Raw genomic sequence first — 27,454 nt, 5'->3', positions numbered from 1 at the left:
TCATTATAAGAAACTTGAGAAATACTGAGAATCACAAAGAATGGAACAGTCAGTTGAAGACAGCTCTGTGTCTATTCTGGGAATTTCTTTGATCGCCATGAGCTACATTGACATAGACGCTGCCTCCTCCTCGTTTGAGATAGCCTGTAGCTTCCTTTTCCACATTCATTACAGTGATTATCTTTCTTAAAGGTGAACATTGAAAAATTTTATCAAGTATGGAAGGGTCTCCAGAGATTGTCAGATGTAAGTTATGTCTCAAGGAAATACTAGTTTAAATTACCAGCCTGCTCCATGATATTCACTATGGTGGATAGACATTGAGCATAGTAGTCATTGCAGCATTTTCCTGTCAGAGTCCATTGATGGAAATTAGAAACACGCTATAAGAATGGGTAGAAAAAGCGGGAGGCTGATGGTTAGATGTAAATATCTAGGAGGCAGCGTTGGTGTAAAAAGTTCCAAATAATGTGTGTATTAATACTTAAATAGCCTATGTTCTTCCCTTGAGGAATGGTCAGACTATGAAAACAAAACATGCTAAGCATGTGATTATTTAAATGTGTCTGGATGACCTTGGGTCATCACTGTTGTTATTAACGTACTGATGCTCAGTTTCTAGTCAGCAGTGATCCTAGGGGGGCTATCCCCTTAGCTGCATTTTTGAGTTTTTTCTACTTTTAACACTTAAAAAAAATTCTTCATCATCATGCTGGCACCTCTCAATTCTTGCTGACGCTGTCTACAAGCTCCTTACAGTGCAAGGTCTCTCCCCTCGCCCAGGAGCAGGCACGAGGTTAGTGCTCTGTGAATGCCGCCTCTGCTGAGTCACGTGGCTCTCCTGCCGTCGCATCTTGCCCTCAGCATCCGGCCTCTGCTGGAGTTCTGCATTTCCCCTTCCATGGATCTCTTGCTAATCTTTGGAGGGAAAGAAGATAACTCACCAAGCTTATTAGAAATGGAGCTTCAGCTAAGCTAAGACACTGGGGAGGTCTTTTTTTCATAGTTGGGTGATTTTTATGTCATCTGTTTGGGCTTCTCAGTGGTCTTTTGCGCCTTTCCTCTGGATTTTTCATTGATGTTAGATGGTTGATATTTCTGGATAGGCGACTTCTCTACAGAATTACCTTCTAAAATGTATTTGAGAGAGTTGGAGGCTACAGTGGGTACCCTGTCCCAGGTACGAGAGACACCTGCTGCTAGGGGCATGGCAGGTGAGTGACTACACCTGCACGTGCTGGCTCACACAGTACCTTCAGAGCCTGCCATTGGCCAGGAAGCAGATGTCATAAGTGTTTACCTTGCAAGAAAGATAAGTCAGCTCAAATCCTTTAAGAAGAAAGTGAACTTGAGGCCAACAGTTGTTTCAAGTCATTTTCTGACACTCGCTGAACAGCTTAATTGGTAATTCTCATGTGCCTGGTGGTGTCTGTGAATAGTGTTGTTTTTTAATTTATTTTAAATGCTGAGCAAAATAAAAGTGATATTTAGGACTACATGGACAAACTTGATATGAATCTGTACCTATGCTGAACAGTTTGCAGCCTTGTCACAGTTGGTGGAGACCTCACCGTGGGAAGAACGCTGAGTGGTTAGGAGAGGAGAAATACGGAAAAACAGTTGAGAGAGGGAATATTTTCTGGTATTTTCAACTTAGCATCATTGCCTTCTGGCATTTTAATTATAGACAGTTCACAGCACTGTCCCCAGATGGTCCAGGAGGGCCATTCCTGTGGGTCCTGATGCTCCCCATCAGGGAGGGGTAGGAGCCTCCTTGCGGCCCACACTTTGAGGACTGACCCGAAAGGGATGGTTTGATGGAGTCCGCAGGACCTCTGCCTTTGAGTATTTGCACATATGAATTCCTCTCTCATGGATGATGCCGCTGGCTATGAACAAAGCCTATCACTCAATTATTTTCCTCTTTTATAGGACTTCAGAAGGCAAATCTTATGCTTCAAGAATATTGAGAATTGAGAATATTAATGAAAAAAATCTAAATTTTTCATATAATTGCACTGTGGCCAGCGAGGGAGGCATAGACACCAGAACCTTCATCTTGTTGAAAAAAGGTGTGAGAAAATTTTATTTTGGGGAGTTTGTGGAAACTTAGAATGTTGCTGCCGGGAGACCCCTCCAAGATCCTCACTTCCTCCTTTCCACCCAGGAACCAAGCTCCTGTGAGGTGAACGATTCACCGTGTGGTGTGTCACAGGCGTTCAGCGGCAGAGCTGGTGCTCAGCCCTCGCTGGAATCCCCTGCACCCTAGTTCCAAGCAGAGAATGAAGACACAGTTTATTCCTCTGCTCTCAGTCCCATTCCAATCCTGTGTAGAAACCAGGGGCCCGGAGCAGGGAGGCAGGTGGAGCTCGGGGACACAAATGCTGGTGGGAGAGGGTTGTAGGGGAGGCTGTCAGGGCAGCTCTGGGACATCCAGAAAAACCAGAGGGAAGTTTGCAGCTCAGCGTATGAGGCCAGTGACAGTGGGAGTAGTTGCTGCCTCTAGCCTACATTAGCTGGGCACTGCTCACAGGGGGCCCTTGGGTGTGATCATTCATTCAACAAAGATTCACTGAGGCCTCCCTTCCTTGTTCCAGTTCCTGGACTTGGCAAGTGGACAGTAGATGGTTCTGACCAAGTAACTCTTAAAGTTTTTCAGTGCCCATCTGGTGGAGCATTCCAGAGTCACTCACCTCCATCCTCCACCAAAACAGTACAACACAGGGCTATTGGCCCAGCAGCTGCTCAGAAGTGCCTGTGTCTGGGGCCAAAAAGCTATGCTTTCCAGTTGTTACTACTCATTCACTAGTTATTCCCAGGCTGGGCCAACAGCTCCCTGGATACTCTGTAGAGAAAGGCTAGAATCTGAGAGAGAAAGAGAGACAGACATGAGTGAGAGAGACAGAAACAGAAGGAGATGAGACAGAGAGAGACACACAGGGACAGAGAGACACACAGAGAGAGACAGACAGACAGACACAGAGAGATAAGAGACAGAGAGGGAGAGAGAGAGGGAGAGAGAGCGAGAGAGTGCTGTGTGGCTTTGGTTAGAAACTGGAGTGGGAGAGGGAGTCCCTAAGGCCGGACGCTGCCCTCCCCAGGTGTGTTATCCTGCCTACCATTTGCAGCGCACCTGGAACACCTGTTCTCAGGCTATCGCTCTACCACATGCAATATGATGATAGCTGGCATTCTTTATATGTTTATATATGTTTATTAAGTGGTAGGCTCTGTGCTGAGCTCTGCCTGTTATTTAACCTGATCTCTACAGCAAGCTTTTATAGGTGAAGAAACTCACCCCACCACACACAGCTTAGAGCTGATTAACTGAAACCTGTGCTCCTGTCTCCTCCAGGACTCACCACAGGTGTCCTGCACCTCAGATGAATGCACGTGCTCGGTCCATGCACCTGGGAGGGGGAGGCTTTCAAATCCGTGTTTTGTGTCGTTTGCTCCACTGCCTTGCCTGGATTTTCTGAAGACTGCTGGCTGCAGCCACCTCTCCCCTCCTAGATCAGTGCATGGCTGTGCTATCACTGCCGTAGAAGTTTCTACCCTGAATGTTTCTCCTTCTGCTTTGATCACAAATATTGGCTGGGGAGTAGGGTCTTTCACTCCACCATTATCCCTGGAGGAGTGTGCACCAGCGTGAGACTGTGTGCTTGTATAGTTGTGTGGCACAGCCACACATATGTAGACCTTTCAAAGAAGCAGGAACTGACAGGCTGGCCTTATTTAGCAATTTTGCTTATAAGCAACTGTGGTTGCTCATTGACATCCTAATAGTTAATTTCACTGGAAAAATCCTTCCTAAAAATTATGCTAAGATGGCAAGAGCTTTAGGCATGTTCACACTCTTTGGCCTAAAAATCCCCCCACCATTAGAATCTACTCTAGGAAAATAATCAGAAACGTGGACGAAGCTTTATGCATATGTTCATTGCAGCATTCTATATATTTATGAAAAACTGCAATCAATCTAAATATTGGGATGTTATGAATGATGATTTTAAAGACCTACTGAAATGCTCATAATATAATCTTAAGCACAATGAAGAGTGATTACCACATGATCCCAATTAAGTAAATACTTTCAGGACAAAAAGAAAACCCAAAAGGAAATATACTAGCATGTTAGCAGTGGCCATTAGCATATTGTGGGATGGTTGCTAAAAATTATTTTATCCCAGGGGCCGGCCTGGTGGCACAGTGGTTAAGTTCACACACTCTGCTTCGGCAGCCCAGGGTTTAGCAGTTCGGATCCTGGGGCACAGATCTACACACTGCTTGTCAAGCCATGCTATAGAGATGTCCCACATACAAAACAGAGGAGGATTGGTACAGAGGTTAGCTCAGCAACAATCTTCCTCAAGCAAAAAGAGGAAGATTGGCAACAGATGTTAGCCAAGGGCCAATCTTCCTCACCAAAAAAAAAAAAACAAAAAACAAAGAAAGAAAGAAAGAAAAATTATTTTATCATTCAGCCATCCCTGATGGCCTGCCTAGTGGTTAAAGTTTGGGGCTCACCACTTTGGCAACCCAGATTTACTTCCTGGTCATGGAATCACACCACCTGTCTGTCAGTTGCCATGCTGTGGTGGTGGCTCACATAGAAGAACCAGAGCGACTTACAGCTAGGCTATACATCTATGCACTGGGGCTTTGGGGAGGGGGGAAAAAAAACGAGGAAAACTGGCAACAGGTGTTAGCTAAGGATGAATCTTTCCCTGCAAAAAAAAATTATTTTATTCTTTATACTCCTGTGTATTATCTCATATTGTCCATAATGAGCATAAACTGAATCAATCTAGGAACCATAACTTTTTTCCCAAAGGGCACTTTTATACAAAAATTATGCTGAAATTCTGAGAGCTGTATGCCAGGCACTGAGGTAACTACTTATGTGTAGTATCACATTTAATCTTGCCCCCAAATAGCAACCCTATTAGTGAAGCAGAAATTATTACTAGCTTCACGTTACACATGAAGATACTAAGAGTCAAGGGCATCAGTGATTTTCCTAGGACACAAAATAGGTGATGGAGCCAGGCTGGAAGCCCAGATGATCTCAGTTCAGCGCTTGCTGTCTCGATACTGTGCACCTCCCTTTATGCTCTCAGCCCGCTGGCTGAGATGTATGTTTGGGTCTCTCTGCATTTCACCTGAGTATCTCATCATCCTAGAGCTCTGACTTCCACAGGCAGGGATAAACTACAAGGCTTTCCATTCAGCTCTCTGAATATTCTTGTACACATTTTTACTCTTTAAAAATTAGAGAAGAAAGACGACTGCTCCAAACTAAAGGCAGAAATGCGGAGTGACTCAGCGGGATGTGTTGGGTAGACACCTGGACTAGTGTTTAGGTAAAAGCCGACAACTGCACTGTGGATGGTGGAAGACACTGGTCAAATTTCTTGGATTAACTATTCCCATTTTCTTTTACTTTCTAGAAGATATGGTTGATATCCCAGGCCACGTCTTCACTAGAGGAATGATCATAGCTGTTTTGATCTCGGTGATAGTGGTGTGCGTAGCGATTGTGGGTGTCATTTACAGAGTTGACTTGGCTCTATTTTATAGACATTTCATGGGAAGAGATGAAACATTAACAGGTAATGAACATCGTAATGCTGGGATTTCTTATCTTATGGTTTCCCTAAGAAACCAAGTAAAGAAACATTAATCTTCATCTCATTTTGATTATATTGGTGACGTAATGTGTGGTGAAGGTTTTCCGTAGGAAACATTGATCTGAACCTATCATCTGTTATGTATGTTGGCTGTGCCATGTTTTCATGTGCTCACTTAAATGTTGCCAAAAGTTGTTCTCTGCCTGTTCTCTAATTGTCTCATGCATGTATGGCGTGTCCTCTTAAATGCCCTGGGAGCTGCCTGAGCTCAGGGACTGTGTATCCGATGTTGTTGCTCATACACCATCTGGGCACCACGTACAGTGTGCACATTCAATAAAGGGCATTTAAATTGAATTGAATTGTATTATAGTCCATTATTTGAACCTGGCAAAGGAGGCTGCATGATGTACCTGCAAGAAGACCCCACGTGACCTGGGTTCTAGCCCCCTAGATCTGCCAGTTTTTATCTCCTGCTATTTCTATCTGGTGACTCCTTGTCTCAGTTTGAAAGGTGACTTATCTTGACCTCAAGGTTCAAGATAATTACTGGATTTTAAAAAAACAATTTAATCAATTGCACTTGCTTTTGTTTTCGTGCGTGTGTGTGTGTGTGAGTGTGTGTGTAGGACACACATAGTTCAGAACACAAAAAGTCTAAGAAATGACACAGTAGAAAGTCTTCCTGCCAGCCTGTCCCATGTCTGTTTCCCATGTCACCCCCTGTTGAGAGCATGTCCAAACAAATATCAGTATAGACTCTTATTCTACTGCTGTTTCAAAGACAAATCTTGGCATACTATGCATACTTTTCTGAGCTTTGCTGTACTGTGGCTTGGATACCCTTCCATATTAGTTTATAAAGTCATTTCTTTAGGGTTGCACAGTATTTTATCTATATGGATGGACCTCTGTTAATTTAGTCACCTTTTGATGAACATTTGGGTGGTTTTACAACCCTTTGTTGTTAAGGAAGTCATGTGACGGTGCTGCATTGTTTCGTATGTGTGCTGTGTAACTGAAAGGAAAATTCCCCGAAGTGAAACTGCTGGAAATACAAGCAGTAGATGCAGCTGTAATTTTGGCAATAAAACATTGCCAATTTGCCCTCCATACTACTGTACTACCTACCACCTTCAAAGGATAGGAGTAACTTTTTTTCCCATAGCCTTACCACAACCTTTTGGATATTTTCCAGTCTGATAGATAAAAAGTTGTATCTCAGTATAGTTTTCATTTACATTTGACTTACTATGCAGGAGCAGGGCAACTTTTCATTTGTTTTAAGACTCATTTGTGTTTCCTTTCTCAAAGTAGCTGTTCATGTCCCGTCCTCATTTTCCTTTGGGTGTTTGACCTTGTTTTACTTGTTTATTTCTAGGACCTATTTACATTTTAAGGAGGTTAGCCTATTGTGTATAATGTGAAGTGTAAATATTGTTCCCAGGTTGTAATTTGTCTTTTGACTTTCCTTATAGTGGTGTGTTATGTGGAAGATTTTTTAATGGACTCAACTTTACCCTTTTTTAATGGTGTCTGAATTTGTATTCATAAGTAGAAAGGCCCTCCTAATCTCAAATTATAAAGGAATTCTCATATTTTTCCTTTGAGATTTTTATAGATTCATTATTCATATGAATTCACTAATTTACTAATATAAAATTAGCAAAGTTAATACATTTAGCTGTGAGCCTGCGTGTGTGTGCGATTTTGCTCTGAAGAGAGATGCTGCAACAAACGGGAGGGCTGTTTTTGGTCTTATGGTCGGGTCTCTACTTGCATGGACCAGCACGCATCTCAGGATGGGCATTCACTAACATCTCTCTTGCTGATTTTTAAGTAAGGTTTTTTCCTCCTCTTTGGTTGTGTTTGACGCAATTCACAGATAATTTTGTCAATGTACGTGTTTTAGCTCTCAGTGTGGCAGTGCATAGAGCTGTTTAGAGATGTGCTCTAAATCAGCTGTATGTAAAGCATGGTCTGTGGACAGAGGTCAGTCAAGAAGAAGGCATAAATGGAGATGCAAGTACAAAAATTAAAACTTTTATAGAAATTTGATACGGCTGCAATATACAAGAATGTGTTCAGTATTGGTTTATGAGGCCTTGGAAATGAAAGAAATTAATCAGCCAAAAAAACTGAAATGAAAATGTGGTCATTCGCCACACAGGGTGTGGGAAGCAGTGGTGCAACTGACTCCTTGTTGTCCCAAATACCCGTTCACGTGATAGTTTTGTTATCCAGAGCCAAGGTAATTATCATTGGCTTTCAATTTCCTTACACTGAGCACTTTAACTTGTCAGTTGTCAAAGCCACCAAATCTTTCATTATCCGGGTTTAAAATAAATTATAATATAACTCGTCATATTTGCTAAATGAAGAAGAGAATTGCTTGAAATAAGGAATTTGAAAGCTAATTAATAGTTGAAAACCTAATTTTTCATGGGTAAGAGTAAAGCTGTATCACATATATATTACAGGATAAATTTGACTGAATTGTCTTCGCAGTTTATTGCAATTAGTTACATCCTGATTATAAGAAAACTGTACCTTTTTAAAAAGTGTACTTATTTATTTTTTACACCTTGGTGCCTGTTTTAATCGCTGACTTAATGACTACACTAATAGAAACACTACCTCCTACTTATGCTAGGAAATAGCTGTATTTCACGACAATCCAATAGAATTATCCCGAAGACCCACTTACTGATTAAACTAAGAAGTGGCTCTGTTTTTACCAGCTTCTCCTACCTTTGATATGCATGTTAATTCTTTCTTTTTCACCAAAATGTTCTATCTTTCATATGCATGCAATTCTGCAAAGCAATTGCCTTAAATCAACAATAGATTCTGACCCAAAAGACTGTACCAGAATGCTGTAGGTAGACCTGAAGAAGCCTTTGCCGGGAACAGAAAGTGTTGTTTTGTGAGCCTGGATGCTGTTGAAGATGTTGGGCTGGGCTGTTGAGCATAAATGTTGTGGTACCACAAAGAACAAGGACCTAGATTAGATCCTATTAGATTTTAGATCCTAGATTAAATCCTATTAGATTTTAATAAAGGATCCAGTAATATTTGGCCTTCAACTCAGTAGTAAATTCATTACTCCCAATAATATACCCAAGCACAAATGCAACTCCTCTCCCATCTTACCATTGTCCCGGGATAAGGAGAGACCATTCTCTTACCACTTCCCCTTCTTCCTGCCCAATTAGCATCAATTTATCTAGGAGCTGACTCAAAATCTCCTTCTTTCGGAAAGCGTGTCCATTGAGATCATTCCTTATTCTCTGACCAGGTTATTTTGTTTGTCAGTTTTTTGTGTGAGACTGTCTTGCATCTGCAAGTGTGTTCTTTGTAAAGTTTTTCACGTTGTTGCATTTGTCTGCTTTGTCTTTTCAAATAGATTGGATGAAGGTGGAAGAAGGAAATATATTTAATTGTTTAGTTACCCAGTTAGCCGAATGGTCTTTGATAGGTAACGCATTCTTCTTGAATCTGTCCCTTTCGCCATCTGTATACTGCTTCATTTTCAGGAATTAAATAGGAGTAGACATTAGCATCAATGAAAACCGCTCGATAGATCACAAGGTTTTGTGCTGGCATTTAGGATCGTATAATATATTTTCAAATATCACCCGCTTTCCTAGAGAACATTGTTTCACTCGCCTCTATTGTTTCTTCCCACTTTCCAGTGTAAACGCTCAGCTTTGTTTCTACCTTCGCTTTCCAGGGGTTCCTTGTGAGGGTAGACATTAGGATGGTGGTAGAATTAAGTGATAGCAGCAGAGTAAGCCAAGGTGACATGTGCTTTCCAATCCTGGAACGAGGGCGTATTTGGGCTCCTTGGCCTTCTGTTGTCTTTAAATTCCTTTAGTTCCCTGATCTATATCTTGTATTTCTCTCCATTCCTCTATGGCGTCAAATGGTGGGAGTCAATGACATGCTTAAAAAAAAATTGCTAATTGGCTGCTTGATTGGTATGTGAGAATTGAGGATGCTATTTTTTGTTTGTCTTTAATAAAAATTGGATTTATTCCTTGTTTTTGACCCTTAAAAAATCAGAGATAAAGAATAATTCATAAAAAAGAATCATAGACCAAAAGAATGTTTGAGGGGCCTTAGAAATTACCTAGTTTAAACATTCTTGTTTTATTTTTTAACTTATTTTCTATCAAAAATGTTTTCTTTATTCTTTTTTTTCACAGATTCATTGAGGTATAATTGATGTACAAACAATAGCACATATTTAATGTGTACAGTTTCATGAGTTTGGACGTGAGGATGTTATGTTTAACTTTCCTTTTCGATGATTCTATTCCCTTTATTCATGAATTTCACTCAAATTTGTACTTAAATAAACCTTTATTTACACACCAATTAAAGATTCAACCTTATCTCCTAGATGGAAAGACATATGATGCTTTTGTGTCTTACCTGAAAGGATGTCAGCCAGAGAACAGAGAGGAGCACACCTTTGCTGTGGAGACTTTGCCCAGGGTGTTGGAGAAACATTTTGGGTATAAGTTATGCATATTTGAAAGGGATGTAGTGCCTGGAGGAGGTAAGAAAGGGAATAATACCAGATAGAAAGCTGACGGGGGCACTTTCTTTTTAAAGGATGTATAGTTAGCCTTGCAAAAGGCTATCCTGCTTTGCTTGAAAACAAACAAATGCAGGTGGTCCTCTAAACCAGAAATAACCAGCTAAATCCGCATAATCACTAGTGAGACAGCAAGCTCCTGATGCTGCTGATAATGGCCTGTCTAGGACCCATCCCGGGTCTCTGAAGCTTTGGGGAGACAGAACGGGCCTTCCATTTTCAGCACCGGGTCCAGAACTGGCATTATCATGAGACAATTATCTAGAAAGCCCCCACAGTAAGGAAGAATACCTCTTTTGATAATGTTTTATAGAACAGAACCAGTTTCTAATTGAATATGTGATCCTTTGGACTATAAACACAGGTTAATTCTTACCGGAAAATGCTTGCTCTTTATTGTGTTGTCATTGGTGAGAAAATTAAAGTAGGAAATAAGAGAGTTGGAAAAGGATCAATAAAAAGATATTGATAGGTTTGTACCATATTTCAGTTATGAATTCAATTTTTTTATTAATATCTGAATACAAATGGCCATAACACATATATTGAAGCAGATTACAGTTAGAATCAAAGAAATTAGTAACATAACATTTCCATGTTTTTTCTGAAGTCTTCCAGAGCAAATGTTTGGAATCTCGTGTCTATTATTTTGGAAGCTGATGCATCACAGAGGGTGCAAATGTTTTCATTGTTACCACCATGCATTCACTCAGCGTTTTCCGAGGGCCATCCTTGTGCCAAATGCTGAGCTGGGCATTGAAGATGTAGCAGGAATTAAGAAACAGTTGTGTTTGTCCCCTCCTAGATTACAAATTAGAAAGGGAAAATACTTCAAATTAGAAAGAGAAAATATACTGCTGTTTAATAATAAATAACTTCGCAAAAGGAATAATATGCCAAATTGTCAGATGCACACAGCACTGCGATGTTTTCCTGTGTCACTTCTTTGTATCAAAGAATGCATGTCGTCACTTAGAAAGCATTTCTGCTTGGCTTTCCATCAATTTTCTTATATTTCCCTTATTTTCTAGGAGTCATTTTGAAAATAGATTTTTTTCTTAGTTCTTAAATAAAAATAAAGAGTATGCATTCGATGGTAATTAGTTTGGGTTAAAACCTCTATCTGAGAAGAGTTAGAAGCTAGAGCAGAGGTTGGCCATCTGTCACCCATGGGTCAGGTCCGGCCTGCCACCCTTATGGAAGCACAGCCACATGCATCTATTTATGTGTCATCTGTGGCTGCTTTTGAGCTACAACAGCAAAGACGAGTAGTGTGATAAAGATGGTGTGACCTGCAAAGCTAAAATGTTTACTGCCTGGCTCTTTACAGAAAAAGCGTGTCAATCTTTGGTCTAGAATAATGGTAGGTGTTTTTTTTTAATCTTTAAATTCTGATTTTATCATGCTTCTACATACGTGTGTATGTAGTGTAATGGTTAGGAACATATACTCCAGAGGTAGACCACTTGGGTTCAGATTCTGGTCTTGCCATTTACTAGCCGTGTGATTCTGGGCAACTAATCTGTGCTTTGGCTTCCTCATATGTACAATGGGGGTGATAAGAATGCTTTCTTCATTATGATGATTAAATGAGTTAATATACACAAAATATTTAGAAGCAGGTGTGGCACAGAGTAAGTGCTAAGTAGGTATTCATTATTATTGTCATGTGGATGATTGCTTCTTTGAATAGGCATATAAAATTGACAATAAATGATTTGTCTTAAAAAACTTCTCAGTGTTAATAACACAAAATAGGATTGTGCAAAATGCTTTTATCTCATGCCCACCCTTTCCAGTTCTCTTAAATTAATACTCCACATCTTGCATTTTCAGCTGTTGTTGATGAAATCCATTCATTGATCGAGAAAAGCCGAAGACTAATCATTGTCCTGAGTAAAAGTTATATGTCAAATGAGGTCAGGTATGAACTCGAAAGTGGCCTCCACAAAGCGCTGGTGGAAAGGAAAATTAAAATAATCTTAATTGAGTTGACACCTGTGAGTGACTTCACGCTCTTGCCCCAGTCTCTAAGCCTGTTGAAATCCCACAGAGTTCTGAGGTGGAAGCCTGAGGAATCTCTGTCTTATAACTCAAGGTTCTGGAAAAATCTTCTGTATCTGATGCCTGCAAAAACAGTCAAGCCATGCGGAGACGAGTTAGAAGTCTTGCCTGCTCTTTCACAGTCCTGATGTTCAGAAAAGCGGAGCATGAGAAAGAACTCTCGACGCTGGGGGCTGAGTGTCTGAGTTCGTCTGTCACAAAGAGGGTCATTCACACATGTAACTCTACTCTGTGAAAACCCTGCTCACAGTCTGAAGATGGACCTTCTTGTCAGGTTGCCAGGGATAAGATTGAACATTGAGCTGTGGTCGTGTGCTCCCAAAAGACCCTGGAATTTGAAAGAAATGGATCTTCTGTTTCGCCTTCTTCCATAAGTGGATGCAGGTGCCCATACTCAATACTCTTATTCAGTAACTGTGAGGCTGGGCACAATGCAAAGTGACTTATGCCTTATAATAGGGGCACATCTTTAACAGATTTTAATGCTAATGATTGAACTAAAGGACTTTAAGTTCATGAAGTGTCATTTTCTATGAGCCAGTATGTGACATAGTAACTGAAACGGTGCCTTCACTTTGCCGCAATAGCTACCTACCTCTACACACCGCCGACCCTGCCTGGATGCGGGAGAGAGCTGGCAGGGCTGCGTGCAGAGCAGTGGAGTGAGGTGCGAGCCTGCTGTGACAGGGCATCGGCCGCATGATCTGTTTACTGTATCTCAGCCACAGGTGTAGCCCTACGGTTCTTGGAAACCCACTAGGGCACTGCTCAGGGCTTGCTTAATTGGGCCTATTTGTGGGAAGTACTTAAAAGGAACCCAAAGCCACTCTTTATCTTTCATGAGAAACACATATTTTAATTCAAACGATTCTCTTAGTCTTTCAAAAATTGTCTAAAACATTTGTTGATTTTACATAAATGTTTGTATGCAGGATGGGTGCCAGATTGTATTAGCCATTAAACAGAAAAAATAATAATTACTCGCTTGATTTTTTAAAAGATTACATGTTTTAAATGTCTTTAGGGTGGAGCAGCATGGCCTGGTGGTGAGGAGGAGGCGCTGTGCAGCCAGGCTGCTGGAGCTCCCGTCCTGGGTTGGTACTTACTCCGGTGACTTCTGGGACCTTTTCTAACCCATCTGTGCATCAGTCCTCATCTGTAAAATTAGAATTTATGATAATTGTACCTACTTCACAGGAGGACGAAAGGAATAAATTTAAATAAGTACTTACAACATTTGTTGGCACAGGCAACACTCTGTAAGTGTTGCTATTGCTATTGTGTTATTGTTAATTATTGCTTAGATCAGTTATTTAGCAGTGGACTAAAATGGAAGCCAGGAAGCAGAAAGGGAAAGACATCTGGAGAGGAAGGCAGTTTTGACTTGTGGACATTTGTATATAGAGGAGCAAATAGGAGAAGCATGTCAGTAGGGGGAAAGATATTTCTTCATTGGACATGTGCAACTTTTGATGTTGGAAGATGGATATCTGTCTCCCTAAGGTGACTCCAGCCCTGTGGGCCTTCTTGATGGCTTCAGCAGTGATGGCCGTCCATGAAAACCCTTGAGTGAGTGATGAACATCAGCCTTAAAGAGAAAGGAAAGAGTTGGGTGGGTTTGGAAGGCTGGTTGGAGTATATAGGTGCAGTTTGAATGTCCCAGAAAAGTTTAAAGCAGACACTGTTTAAAACAGCTGTAGTGGGCATTGCTGAATGAAAGAAGTATGAGATTTTCATTAGATTTTCAGTGTAAGAAAGTGATTTAGCTTTTGTAGAGCTTACAATTTTGTGTCCTAGTTGGATGGCCCAAACAAAGCAAAAGAATTTAGTTACTAACTTATGCTTTATATGTGAAAATATAGGGTTAGGAGAAATTTTATTGCTATCATCATAGTCTCTAATACATAGAGTGATTTTGCTTTTGTCTTTTATGGTGTATGTTTTAAAATATATTAAATGTATTTTGCATTAAATGTGTTAGATGTATACATTAAAAATATGCTTTAAAATACGTTAATGAACCATTGGTCTAGAGCCTTTATTTTTGAAAGGTCTCAATGTCTTTTTCACTTCCTTTTAGATTCCAATCCCTCTTCTCAACATGATTCCCACCTGTTTTAATAAGTTATGGGTCATTCAAAATGAGCTTCTACATCTATATTTTTTTAATGTCAAATTGCTTTTTACCTACCTTCTTTGGCTTACCTTGCATCCAGGAGCAAAAGAAGAATTCCCTTCCTTCTCTCACAAGGCCACTCAACACCCAGCGTAAGTGTTAGGTCTTCACAGGCCAGTTAATTAATGTGAGTACTTTTAAATTTAAGTGCAGCCATTTCCAACTAGGACCAGTAAATAACTTTTATTGGTAGAATAACGTCCTTCAGTTCTATGACTTCAGATGTACCTAAACTGTGGAGGCCATTTCAGAGACTCAGTGAACAACCAACTAACACACTCTTAAGATGTTTAAAGATATATATCATGTATGTCTCTTATGTAATGGAAGCGTTTATTAAATTAGAGTTAATAGGCTCTTAAAGCAGAGAGATACCTTATTGCCCACATATTCCAAACCCAGGAACCTGACACGTGGTAAGCCTAGGGGCTTGGCCCAGGTCACTCAACTAGCTAGTGTGACAAGGCTGGCAGAGAGGTGTTCGGTCTCCTCTCTTTGGAATTGCCCATTGGACAGTCAGACTTGTGAGTTTTTGGAGGCCAAGGGCACTTGCCTAGGAAGGCGCCTTATGCTCAGAGGGTCTGGGACAGAGTCCTGCCGAGAGGAAGCAGGGCTGCTTAGCACTGGCTCAGAGGGGGAAAGAGCACAGGGGCTCTTCTAGGTGAGGCTGGAGGAGGGGACATAGCATTCAAATCCTCCACTGGGTCATGGTGAGCACCTGACTGGAGTGTGCCTGCTGTGGCACTGCCAAGATGCAGGGCGTCGGACCCCTGACGGGCACTAGGGCTCATCCTATGTGGGTGCTGAATGGCCAGCCAGGTGGGCTTACCAGGACTGTCAGCAGAGGGGGAAGGACGAGTGTCCCAGCAGCTATCACCCTGCTTTTCTGAAGCGGGGATGCTGGAAAACCAGAGCCCAAGGCCGAGCTGAAGAACAGCTTTAAATACTCAGAGGAATTTCTCGTCACCACGGTCTGAAGTGCAGCTCTGAGGGAGGAGACCCACACTTCGGGGGAGCCCTCTTTCAGAGCAGAAGCCTCTCTGGCAGGCAGGCTCATGAGCAGCACAGGGCTCTTCAAAGAGGCGCCAAGCCACAAATCTAACAGGAAACGGGATGTGTTTGCGCTGTGGGCAGGACACAGGGTCCCTCCAGCCCCACCTGCTTGCCACACCGAGAGTGATCACAATCTAGGCTGGGGGCTCTGAGCCCAACACCTACATTTCTGGTGTGAGGCTTGTGAAAATGAGCTTTTATCTCTTCACAGCCTGTTGTGGTTGCACATACCGAGGGAACACAATACCCCACTTATGCAATTGTTACAACTTGATGCATGAGTTTAATAATTAATGGTGAACATGTTAAACGTAGACTGTCAAGGGCTGGCCCCGGTGGCCTAGTGGTTAAGTTTGGTGCTCTCTACTTGGGCTGCCTGGGTTCTGTTCCCCAGCACAGATCTACACCACTCGGCTGTCTGTGGCCATGCTGTTGCAGTGGCTCACATACAAAAAGAAAGGAAGATTGGCAACAGATGTTAGCTCAAGGTGAATCTTCCTTGGAAAAAAAAAAAGTAGACTTTCAAATTGTGTTTTGGGAGTTAGGGTTCCTCAGAGGTGCCTTAGGGACCATTATGGGCTGTGGGATGGAGTGAGGCGGAACGTGTCTGCTGGGCTCAGCATTCTTCCCACCTCCCACTTCAACTAGAGTAACACTGCTTTTACCATTTTTATGTTTAGGTTCCACATAACAATTTTATTTAACCAAATCGAGTTAACCAATTTTATTTAACCAAATCAACTGTGAATAGGTCGCAGTTTAGATGTAACACCTAATCCTCTCTAGCTAGTTTAAACAAAAATGGTTATAGAATTGTCTAGAAAGGGGAAGAAACGCTCTGGGCTAATCTTCCAAGGATGTCTTCCAAAGTCTCACAAAAAACCTAGGCTGCCAAAAGAGCTGCTGATCCCGCCACAGAGAGCAATAACTCAGCGGAGCCAGGAAGCGCCTGCGGCAGCTGCCAGCTCCAGACCCCAGCTGCCATCTAAGTTGAGCCGCATATTATGGAGTCGTTGGGGGCTGGAAAAGCCTATTGCTTCCATGCACCTGAGTTTACTAGGAGCGACAAATTATTAATTTGCTGTGTCCCACAATAGACATAATAGTCTCAGAATAATTATAATGCTAGCACAGCCATCAATGTTTTGTTTACTAAAAACACTTCAAGATTTTTTTGTCCCGTTTTATCCCTTGAGAATATCTCATTAGAATATAAAGTCAGATGTTGTGTTCTAAAGTCATTTGAAATTATTGCTCTTGATGTAGTTTTGCCAACTTGATATATAGCTAGATTTACTTCTCTTATTTTGATTTTTAGGGATTGCTTCTTAAAAATTTATTTTGTTCTATAATAATGCAAAATACTTACATCCTTCTAAGAGCAGATCGGCAACATAAGGGATATGCCGAGAGATCCAGCTTCTAGTCCTGCCCCTGCCACTTGTTCCTTTCCCAATGGGCAAACCTTTCTAAAAATGATGTTGATTTATCCCTCCATGTTTTAGTATAAATAAATACGCATACATATTTAAATGCCCTCACCTTTTACAGATAAATTGTAGAGTATTACATACCATGTTTTCACCTTGCTTTTCCCGCTGAATGATTTATTCCAGCAATCACTCCCTACTTGCATGTGGAGCTATTTCTCATTCTTACAGACACGTGGTGCACCATTGTGTGGCTCGGCTGTACCATAGTTTATTAGACCAGTTTCAAATGTTTCCAGACTTTTACTATTACAAATTATGTTGTGAAGAGCAGTCTTATGTATACATCTTTCCATATTTTCGCTAGAATATTTTTGAGATTGATTCCTAGTTGTAGGATCCCTGGGTCAGAGGGTAATGCATATGTAATTTGGCTTGATGTTGCCAAACTCCGTTTCAAGGGGGTTGCATCATTGTGCATTCCCAGCAGCAATGTAAGGAGTGCTTGTCCCTTAGTTTTTGCCAGTTTTACTGTGGAGATGTTGATCTTTTTCATCTATGTTGTTGCAAGGTCTTTATATATTAGAACTGTTAAGACATTGTGATGTAAGTTGCAAATTTTTTTCCCCTTTGTCATTTGTCATTTTACTTTGCTTTTGGTATTTACCCATTCCCTAATTATAGAGGAATTCACCCATTCTTCCAATATTTGCATAGATTCATTTTTTTTTTTTTTTTTTTTTAAAGATTTTATTTTTTTCCTTTTTCTCCCCAAAGCCTCCCCGGTACATAGTTGTGTATTCTTCGTTGTGGGTTCTTCTAGTTGTGGTATGTGGGACGCTGCCTCAGCGTGGTCTGATGAGCAGTGCCATGTCCGCGCCCAGGATTCGAACCAACGAAACACTGGGCCGCCTACAGCGGAGCGCGCGAACTCAACCACTCGGCCACGGGGCCAGCCCCATGCATAGATTCATTTTTAAAATTTAAATCTTCAATCCATTTGGAATTTATCTTGGTGTACAGTGCAAGGAGTGGATCCATTACATCATTTTCCGTGTGGCAATTCAGTTAGCACAACGCTACTTTTTATTTTTTATTTTCTTTTTAAAGATTTTATTCTTTTTCCTTTTTCTCCCCAAAGCCCCCCGGTACATAGTTGTATATTCTTCGTTGTGGGTCCTTCTAGTTGTGGCATGTGGGACGCTGCCTCAGCGTAGCTTGATGAGCAGTGCCATGTCCGCACCCAGGATTGGAACCAACGAAACACTGGGCCGCCTGCAGTGGAGCGCGCGAACTTAACCACTCGGCCACGGGGCCAGCCCCACAACACTACTTTTTAAAAAGGACATCTTTTACCCACTAATTTGGGGTGGCCTTTCAATTTCTACTAAATTTCCATATCTTGCTAGATCTATTTCTGGACTATCTAGTTTATTCTATTGCTCAACTTTCTATTCGTGTGGTAATAGCACATTGTTTTAATTGTAGAGATTTTAAACTACACCCCACCCCAGAGCTGCTGTTCTTCAGTGATTTTCTGACTTTTCTTGTACATTCTGTTCTTCCAAATGAACTTTATAATTAGCACATTTAATTCCAGAGAAAAAACAGGTGGTATTTTATTGAGTTCACATTAAATTTTTTAATGAATATAGGGAGTATTGATTTCTCTTTGAGATTGTGCCCTCCCAGCCAAGAACATAGGACATCTTTCCACTTGTTCAAATCGGCATGTGGTTCTTTCAAGAATGTTTTATAGTTTCCTTCATAGAGATTTTGGATATTTCATGTTAAGTTCATGGTATTTTGCTTTAAAATGACGTCTCCTCTTCCTTAGTCTTCTGACTTCTGCTTTTCTTTATATACTTGAAGGCTATTGGCTTTTGTGTTGATTCATCTGCTACTTTATTAAAGTCTTATTGCTTGTAGCAATTATTTAATTGATTCTTTGTCTTTTCCAGATATAATCATATCATCTGCTAAAAGAGATGACGGTTTTCCCTCTTCCTTCCAATTCCAATGCCTCTAATTGCTTTTTCTTGTTCAGTTGCATTGGTAATTAAACCTCCAATATAACGTTCAGTAATAGTGGGTGTAGATATTCCTTCTTCTCCTGACTTTAGTGGGAGGGCCCCAGTGTTTCCCCATTAGGTATGATACTATTTTACATATCTACATCATATATATACACATGTATAGTTAATTACATTAAGGACATTTCTCTTAGTTTCAATTTTATCAAGGGATTTTAAAAATATAAATGTGTGTTGACTTTTGTCCAATGCCTTTTCTGCAACCATGGAGATAATCATATGATATTTCTATTTAGAGAATATTAATGTTTTCATAATATCAAACCATTCTTGCATGTCTGGAATAAATTCCACTTATTCGTTAGGTATTTTTAAAATAATCTATGCATTTCGTTCACTAAAGTTTTATTTAGGAATTTGCACATTTTTTTCTAAGTAAGATTGACTTGTAGTTTTGTGTATGTGTGTAATCTTTAAATATTTTTAAGTGTTAGTGAAGAGTGAAACATCAGTATACACTTGAAAAAGTTCCTTCCTATGAAAGGTCAAGATTAACACCAAAATGGAGCTCAGAGGAAAATGGAAATAAGCCAAAGGAAAACATATTTGAAAACGAACTTTAATATTCTCAGAGAAACAAGAAATGATGTTATATCAGAGCATAATAAAGCAGAGCTGGAAATTCAAAATGAGATAATTCAACTGGAAAACACAATGTCAAGACTCGAGGATAGTGTCACCTAGAATGTAAAACAAAAAGCTAAATAAATTGAAAATAGAGGAAAAAAAGAATTAGAATATTAGCCTAAATTAAAGTAATAGAACATCTATAAAATGAGAATAAGCAGATACCCTATAAAATGAGAATAGAGAAATAAAAGGAATTATTTTAGAAATACTTAAAGGAAATATCTCAAACTCAAACATGAGTTTTCAGGTTGAAAGGGCCACCAATCACCCAGCAAATTGAATAGAAAAATGCCTTCAAAACTGGAAGGAAAAATGATGTTCTCCCTAGCGTTTTATACTCAACCAAACAATTGTTCAAATATAAGGAGAAAATAGAGATTTTTAGACACATAATGACTCAAGATATTTATCTCCCATGTTCCCTATGTCTGGGGTCTACTGGAAGAGGTGCTCTTCCAAAAAAGGGAACATCCCCTAAGAAGAGAAGGGTTTAGGGTTCAGAAATAGGGGCTCCAGCTTAGGCGTCTGGTATGAAGGATCTCCAGGCTGTTGGTAAACGGAAATCCCAGGATGGCAATTGTGCTTAAGCTGTATTTGAGCAGAAGAGCAAGCTCCAGACAGACTCTTTTCAAAGGAAGATGATAGATTTCCTAGTGTGTTGAATGCATTGAGAGGTGACTTATGTTTCTAGTGCAGAGTTTAGGAACAAAGTAATGATAGGTATCGAGAAGTTTAATCAAGTGGAGAAAAATTATTATTAGCTTCAAGTGAAACAAAAGTTGGTACATGAAAAGAAATGTAGTCAAATAGCACTATATGGTTCAGCCATAAATAATATTTACCTGGTTGCAATGGTGTAAACATTAAATATTTATTTAAATAAAATTGTGATATAACAATATTTGGAGGCTAAATGGAGAGAGAATGTGTTTGTGGTGGAGGAGGTGGTAAGGCACACCTTTCATTGTTAGGAAGTCAACAGATTGTATCTAAAACTTTGTTCAAAGTCAAGGTCCTTAAAAAGACAGGCTGAGCTTTGCCTTCTCATTAATCCCTGCTCCATTTGCTGCAATGTCTTCCATACTCCGCAGTCCACTGGGTCTGCAGTCTGTGGATTGCCAAATCTAATGGAAATTTTCAGTGCTTCCGCTTGATTTCTCTGTTGTATTCAACACTGTTCACCCCTGTTTTCTTTCTGAAACCTCCCTTGGATTTCTGAAGTGACTGCCTCCTGGTTCTCATAGTATCATTTTTATATGTCCTTTTCATACTGCTTTAGTGGTTTCTCTTCCTCTGTCCCAGGCCTCCTCCACCTTAAATCTTCCAGGATCCCTTTCTGGACTCTTCTTTTCTTCTCATGCTGCGTATTCTCTTTGCCTATCTCTTCAACTAACTTATAGAGGAAAATCCCTCTTCCCATCTGGGATCTGTTTTCTAAGCTTTACTGCCATATATTCAGCTCCACATTGGGTAGCTTTGCCTAGAAATGTACAAAGCATCTAAAACTCAACTACTTCTACTGAACTGCTAGTTTCCCTAAGCTTACACTTCCTACCACATTCTCTGTCTTGGTTAATGAAACTATTTCTGCCTGATGACCAAGCGGGGAACAATTCTGTTTCTCTCACGTCTCATAACAGCAAGCAAGTTCTACCCTGGACCTGTGTTCTCTACGACAGCTCCTGAGCAGCTGCCTTACCTATGCTCCTTACTATCTCTTGCAAAGATAGGTGGGTAGATTCCTTGTAAGATGCTTATACAAGTTTTTTTCTGCTTGTTGAAGTTTTCTCAGTCATGAGCTGAGAATGAAGACGAGGGAGGCAATTTTAGATGAAAGGAAGAGCTATGAAACTGTTTTCTAGAAGGATGGGAGAGTGAATGAAATAAAGAAATATAGTATGGCTGCCAAGAAGCATCAAAGTCTCGCTTGAGTTATTCAGAGTGAGATCAATCAGCATGGCTGTGTGTTTTCTGCAGCCATGTTGAGTTGTGTACGTGCAACTAGAGAATAGCCACTATTTTTCAAGCTAGTATGATAAAGTAAGACAGTGGAAAGCGAACTAAGGGTACATGTGAGGAACTGATACTAATGAATGATGATAGAATTTAAGTTGGAAAATGCAAGCGTGGAGGGGCATTATTGGAAATTTGGTAGGCTCAAGATTCTTCTGTGACCAAATGATTGTCACAGTTGAATTGAAATTGGAGGACTTCAGGAAGTAAGCTGATGGGAGGTGATTGTCAGAGAATGGGATGCTTGAAATGGAGGTTATGGAGGCATAGCAATTATTAGTAATGACAAGTCTAAGGTATGATCATCGGAATAAACACCTGAGGTAGGGGTGGAGGACAAGACATTTGGAAGAGAGGAAGTTAAAGAACTGAGAGACCAGGGTGTTCTGTGGATTATCTATGTGAGCCCTAAAATTAACAAGAGTCAAAACAGGAAGAGTTCTGGTGAGAGTAAGAGTGAATAGGAAGCTAAACTGTTCAGAAAATGAAGCAGAGTGACCCACGGGGGTTGCGGACAACCTTGACACGCCTTGTACTGGGTGATATCACAGCATGAGAATATGCTATTCAAAGCTGGGGATTCTTAGGAAGAAGGGAGTACAATGGCTGGAAATCAGCGGTACAAGGGGTCTAGAAGAGAAAACAAGCACCATTTAAGTGGGTCGTTAAAGAAACAATGTCCTCAGGGGACAGCCAAATAGCAGTTGGTTGGGAAGGGAAGTGAAGGAAGTCTAGGGAAGAGTTTGAAGACATTGCAGATGATCACTTTAACCATCTATACCTGTGGTTAGAAAAAAACTTTAAAATTCATTGAATTCCCTCTAGGAGTCATCCCCAAGTCTGCAGTTTGGCTAAGAGCCCCACTCCTATGGTGAGCTGTGCCTACCACTATTGGGCATTTACCATATAAGAAACGACCTTCAGGGGTCCAGCCCCTCTCCCTTCAACTAAACTGGTCACTTCCTAAGGGCAATGTGCAATGACAATTGTCAGCAAAAGACCCTGCATATAGCAGATGGTTAACAAATGTTTGTCGGATTGGACTTAGTACTGTGCTCTGTTAATTATTTATTTCTCCCAAAAAATATGAGCTCTTTAAGGGTAGAGACTGTATTTTATTTATCCTTATATTGCATTTCTGATACAATAATAGATATACATAAAATGATTGGAAACACAAATTCACAGAATAGGGTAATTTTTATTTCTCCCAGCAATTTACTCCTAGTGAAATAGAATTTATTTATCTACAGTAATGGTAATACATATCTTGATTATTTATTGTCATCTAACAAACAACTCCAAAGTTTAGTTGCTTGAACAGTTTATTATTTCTCATGATTCTGCAATCTAGGTTGGGCTCAGCTGGACCATCTTTTCTGTTCCATGTGGTGTCTGCAAAGGTTAGAACATCTAATATGTTGTTGACTCACACGTCTGAAGTTGCGATGGTTGAAGCAACTGGAGTCTGATCAGACATCTCTCGCTCTCTCTCCCTTCATATTTTTCCAACTAGTTTTTACAGCTAGGTTGGGTTTCCATACAGTGGTTTCAGAATATCTGGATTTCTGAATTTGTGTCTAGCTTCCAAGAGAGATGAAGTGGAAGCTGAATATGTTTTAAAACTAGGTCTGGAACTGCCACAGGGTCACTTCTACTGCATTCTGTTGGTCAAAGCAAGTCACGAAGTCAGCCTAGATTCAAGGACAGGAAAAATAGACTCTACCTCTTGACGTGAAAAGCAGAATGCATGTGAAGGGGCCAGAGGAATCAAATGATGTGGGCTCAGTGAGCCGAGGAGTCAAAAGAAAGATTTCTTGGACTCTTAAATTCTGGTGGTAGTTCTCTCTTATTTACAGAATAGCATGGGGACAGGACCCATGGGCAGTGAAGGGGTGCAATGGGTCGAGGGTAGGGCTAAATTTATAAGGCGTAGATATGTGCGTTATTTCTTTACAAGACAAAGGAAATATCATGTGAAAAAGTTGTTGAAATGGTATCAGTGCAGGTGGGGTCTTGTTATCGTGTGGTCGTATAACTTTAGATACGAATCAGGTCAGGACGTCCTGTACTTCCTGGAGGGTGGTATATACAGGCATTTAGGCCAGAATGCCTTGAGCTTCTCTCCCTAGGGTAGCCTTGATCCACATCATAAACCCCCCGCTGAACCCATTTGGCTCTAAAATCCTTTGGGGCTATGGACGATGGTCAATCTTCTGTAACTACTTCCAGCTGTACAAGGTCGTAGAACTGTACCTAAATGGGAGCTGTAGGGGTACAGGTAGGAAGTTCAGAGACCACAAGGTTGCACCCATGGAGTCCAAGGCAGACAAGGCGTACAGATCCTCTGGAGACAGAGAGTCATTTGATGAGAAGTGGTCCAGGAGGCGAAACTTTGTTCATACGTGGAAGACAAACAATGAAACAGACAACAAGTTATAATAAGAAATACAAGCAATATGATTAACCCAATGAACAAACCTTTGATAGTAGTCCAGAGACCTGCACCTGACCAGGAGTCCAACCAATCATTTAGGGATAGGGTAGGCTCAGACGTGGATTTAATTTGGTGACTCATATTGGATAGGAGGCCAGAGATATTATGATGGTATTCGGGAATATAGACACAACGTTTGGTTTTTATAATGGCACAAGTGTCCCCCTGTGCTGTCGTCAAGACATCCAGTGCCATTCGGTTTTGGAGGACTGCCTTATGCATTTGAGATACTTTTAAATTGAGCAGCAAAAGGCTATGTTATGTATCATTTAATGCCTTCATGGTAAATTTGTTTAGGGCTTCCATGAGCCAGACGCCACTTTTGATTCCTAATTGGGGAAGGAAAATTGACATGAATGTGTACTATAGCTTCTACTGAAACATAATTTTTCTCTCTAAAATCATCCTTATTTTTACAAAATATAGCCAAATTGAGATTAACTGGTTTTCAAAATAAGTGTAGTTTCAATAAAACTTGGTCCAATTATTTACATAAGTGCAGCAAGAATAGCAATTGAGTATATAGGCTCTTTTAAATCTGCTTTGCTAGAATTTTTTATGAGGAATCTCAGATTGAACATTAGAGGCCTCTTGAGCCCAGAAAAGACAAACCAAGGGCTTGCCATCAGATTTTGCCTGCAATACCTACAGATTTGGGTGGATTCCTTTCTTCACAAGCTCCCCCAAAATATTTCGAGGTTCCAGGCACCTGCCAGAGAAGTGACTTTCCTTACTTACCAGGTAAGATTGCTGGAATCTCTATAAACAAGGTCCTTGGCCAATATTACCAAGTTGCTTTATTCCAGAAAATCAGCTTTTATTCCTCAAAAGCTGTCTTGTCCTATCTGAGTCTGTACGTTTCTCTCAAACATGACATTCCAGTCAAAGCCTTGGTTATATAACCAATGTTTCCAAATGTGTCCTCCAAACGTTGTAAGGAGAACAGACTTCTATTGAACTTACGCAAATAACTATATTGCCATGAAAATAACCATACTTGCTGTCTCACTAAGAGTTTCCAAATTCTGGAGGGATCAGGTGGGGAGAAAAAGATAAATGTTTCAGTTCTGCTCACAAAGGTATAATTTCATCAAATTGCTATATGTCATAATTAGCATAAGAGAAAAGAGGAAAAGATTTCCTTAAATCTGAGAAAACAAAACAAAATATCAAAGAATCAACAATATTTCAAACAAAAATCATAAAAATTATAATCATCCTCATCAGTTCATTCTGTCCTGTGTAATCGATTCTTAATTTTAATCTTCTGTTTGCAGTTTTATGAGGTCATCAGTTTCTCTGTTAGAATTCTGTAATTTCTTACCCAGTTCAGTTTTATGATCTGAAAGTTTATCAGAAACCTGTACTCTGTAGTAAATGCCAGAGTCCTTTTCATGAATTTCTCTGAAGATGAAACATATTTTGCAAAAGCATCAGAGTAAAACAATAACTGTCTGTAAACAACAAAAGACTCAAAAATGGAAAATGACAAAGAAATTTGGTTAATTTTGTGACATAAAACACCTTAAAATACTAACCAGAATTATGAATGATAACCAAGACAGATCAGAATTTTAGGAATGTTATATAATTTTAAAACATTTATATCAGCATTCACCCACATAACACCACCTAAGAAAGTTATCATCACTTATTTGACAATGCTTCCCATGTAATTTAATAGACCAAATAAGCCTAATGAGTTTAGTATTTTCCTCCTTATAGGAAGAGAGAGAAAATTTCTTTGAGAAGTCTCAGGGGCCCTCTGAAAATCCTCAGAGAAATTCTCTTCCTTCTTCCAGGTCAAAAGAAGGCATTTATTCAGGACTTGAATATTTTTTGAGGGGGGAGGGTAGGAGTATGTCAAAAATATCAAAAGATTTTAAAACACTTGTTCAGGTAGGAAACAATGCTCACTGTGAAACAAGCTCAGTTATTTATTCGAAGTGACAACAGGAACAGTCAAAAAATCTTGACAGACCTCAGTACATCTGAACATAGGAAATTATTTTAGTGAAATATGGTTTTTCTGTCTTTTAGGTGGTCTTACTCAAAGAAACACCTTTCATAACCTCTTTATGACGAGCAGGCCAAAAGTTCAAGAAAAATTACCCTTTTGAGAAAGAAAACCAAATTTTATTTTTTATACCAGCTTACTTTTCTGTTAAAACTCATTTACTTAATTGGACTTACTTTAATCTTAGCCAACTTGACTAGGCATAAAACTCTGTCAGACCTTCTTTTTCACAAACCTTCTATAACTTTATTTTTACATTCAGGATTTCTCCCATGCTTGCTTTCTTCCTTCCCTTCTAGCACTTTAGGAGATATTTATCTTTCTTAACCCAACAAATAAAAATACTTCCCTTCTTTATACCTTCTTTACTGAAAACATATATTTTAATTTCCTTGTATACCGAGCTGTTTTCCTTATTAATTTTTAGTAGCTTTAATTACATATATTACATATGTGTAATTACATATATTAATTAGAATTTTTAACCCTGACAGACCCTAGTAAAAACTAAAAAGGTAAGCAATTATGAACTGTCTTTTATAGCATCATTCTGAACACTTTTCATAATTTCCAGAAACATGTTACTTCATAGTAATAAAATGCAAAGCTTGTTTGCTAATATGCCCAAATGCTTTTTAATTTCTCTGTAGTAAGAAGCCAAAAGTAGATAACTTAGACAGGTTTAGCTATAATGTTTCAGTGACCTAGATACTCAGTGAAATGTTATCATTTAACTTTTCCTAACAAAATTTCAAAGTTTCAAGTTGCCAGAAAGATTTTGGAAGTTATTTAAATATATATGGCATAACACATAATTATTTTTAAAATTTCCCCCCAAATTTTTATCTTTTTCACATATGTTTAGTTTACTCATTCCCAATAATTATTTAGATTGCCTACAAAACTTTATGAGACATTAGACAAAATCGGTTATCATTCTGAGCTATTATTTTGCTGACAAGTTTGTAACAGGCAGCATGAGTTTATTTGACTAGTAAACCCAGGCTGCATGTCTGCATCATATTCAAATACTGACAACTCTGTAGACGTGTCCATTTTAATCAAACCAACAATCTTAAATAAGTTTTCAGTTACCAAAGATTAATTCACATCATGTTAACTTGAAAGACATTGGGTTAATTTCTATTACATTTAGAATTTATGTAAGTACTTACTTTAAGCCAATTAAACAGAGCTCTCGATTTTGGCCATGCCATCTAGAGATAACATATCACAAATACCTAGCAT

At 39.8% G+C, this 27,454-nt stretch overlaps 1 protein-coding gene across 3 annotated transcripts in view; it reads left to right on the top strand.

Moving 5' to 3' along the window:
- Positions 1-14,223, top strand: part of IL18R1 (interleukin 18 receptor 1) — a 39,883-nt gene extending 25,660 nt beyond the window's left edge. For 2 of the 3 annotated variants that reach the window (XM_046660001.1, XM_046660000.1), the window contains exons 8-11: positions 1,933-2,072; positions 5,451-5,612; positions 10,036-10,194; positions 12,070-14,223. In XM_046660001.1, coding sequence (XP_046515957.1) covers positions 1,933-2,072; positions 5,451-5,612; positions 10,036-10,194; positions 12,070-12,425 — 817 coding nt within the window. In that variant the 3' untranslated portion in view covers positions 12,426-14,223. The remainder of the gene's footprint in view (positions 1-1,932; positions 2,073-5,450; positions 5,613-10,035; positions 10,195-12,069) is intronic. The other variant, XR_006888410.1, reaches the window with a different exon arrangement.
- The last annotated feature ends 13,231 nt before the right edge of the window (positions 14,224-27,454 follow it).

The sequence above is a fragment of the Equus quagga genome, chromosome 5 (assembly GCF_021613505.1).
Source record: "Equus quagga isolate Etosha38 chromosome 5, UCLA_HA_Equagga_1.0, whole genome shotgun sequence".
NCBI lineage: Eukaryota > Metazoa > Chordata > Mammalia > Perissodactyla > Equidae > Equus > Equus quagga.
Note: the sequence above shows the minus strand (reverse complement) of the source record. Positions and strands in the feature narration are given on the sequence as shown.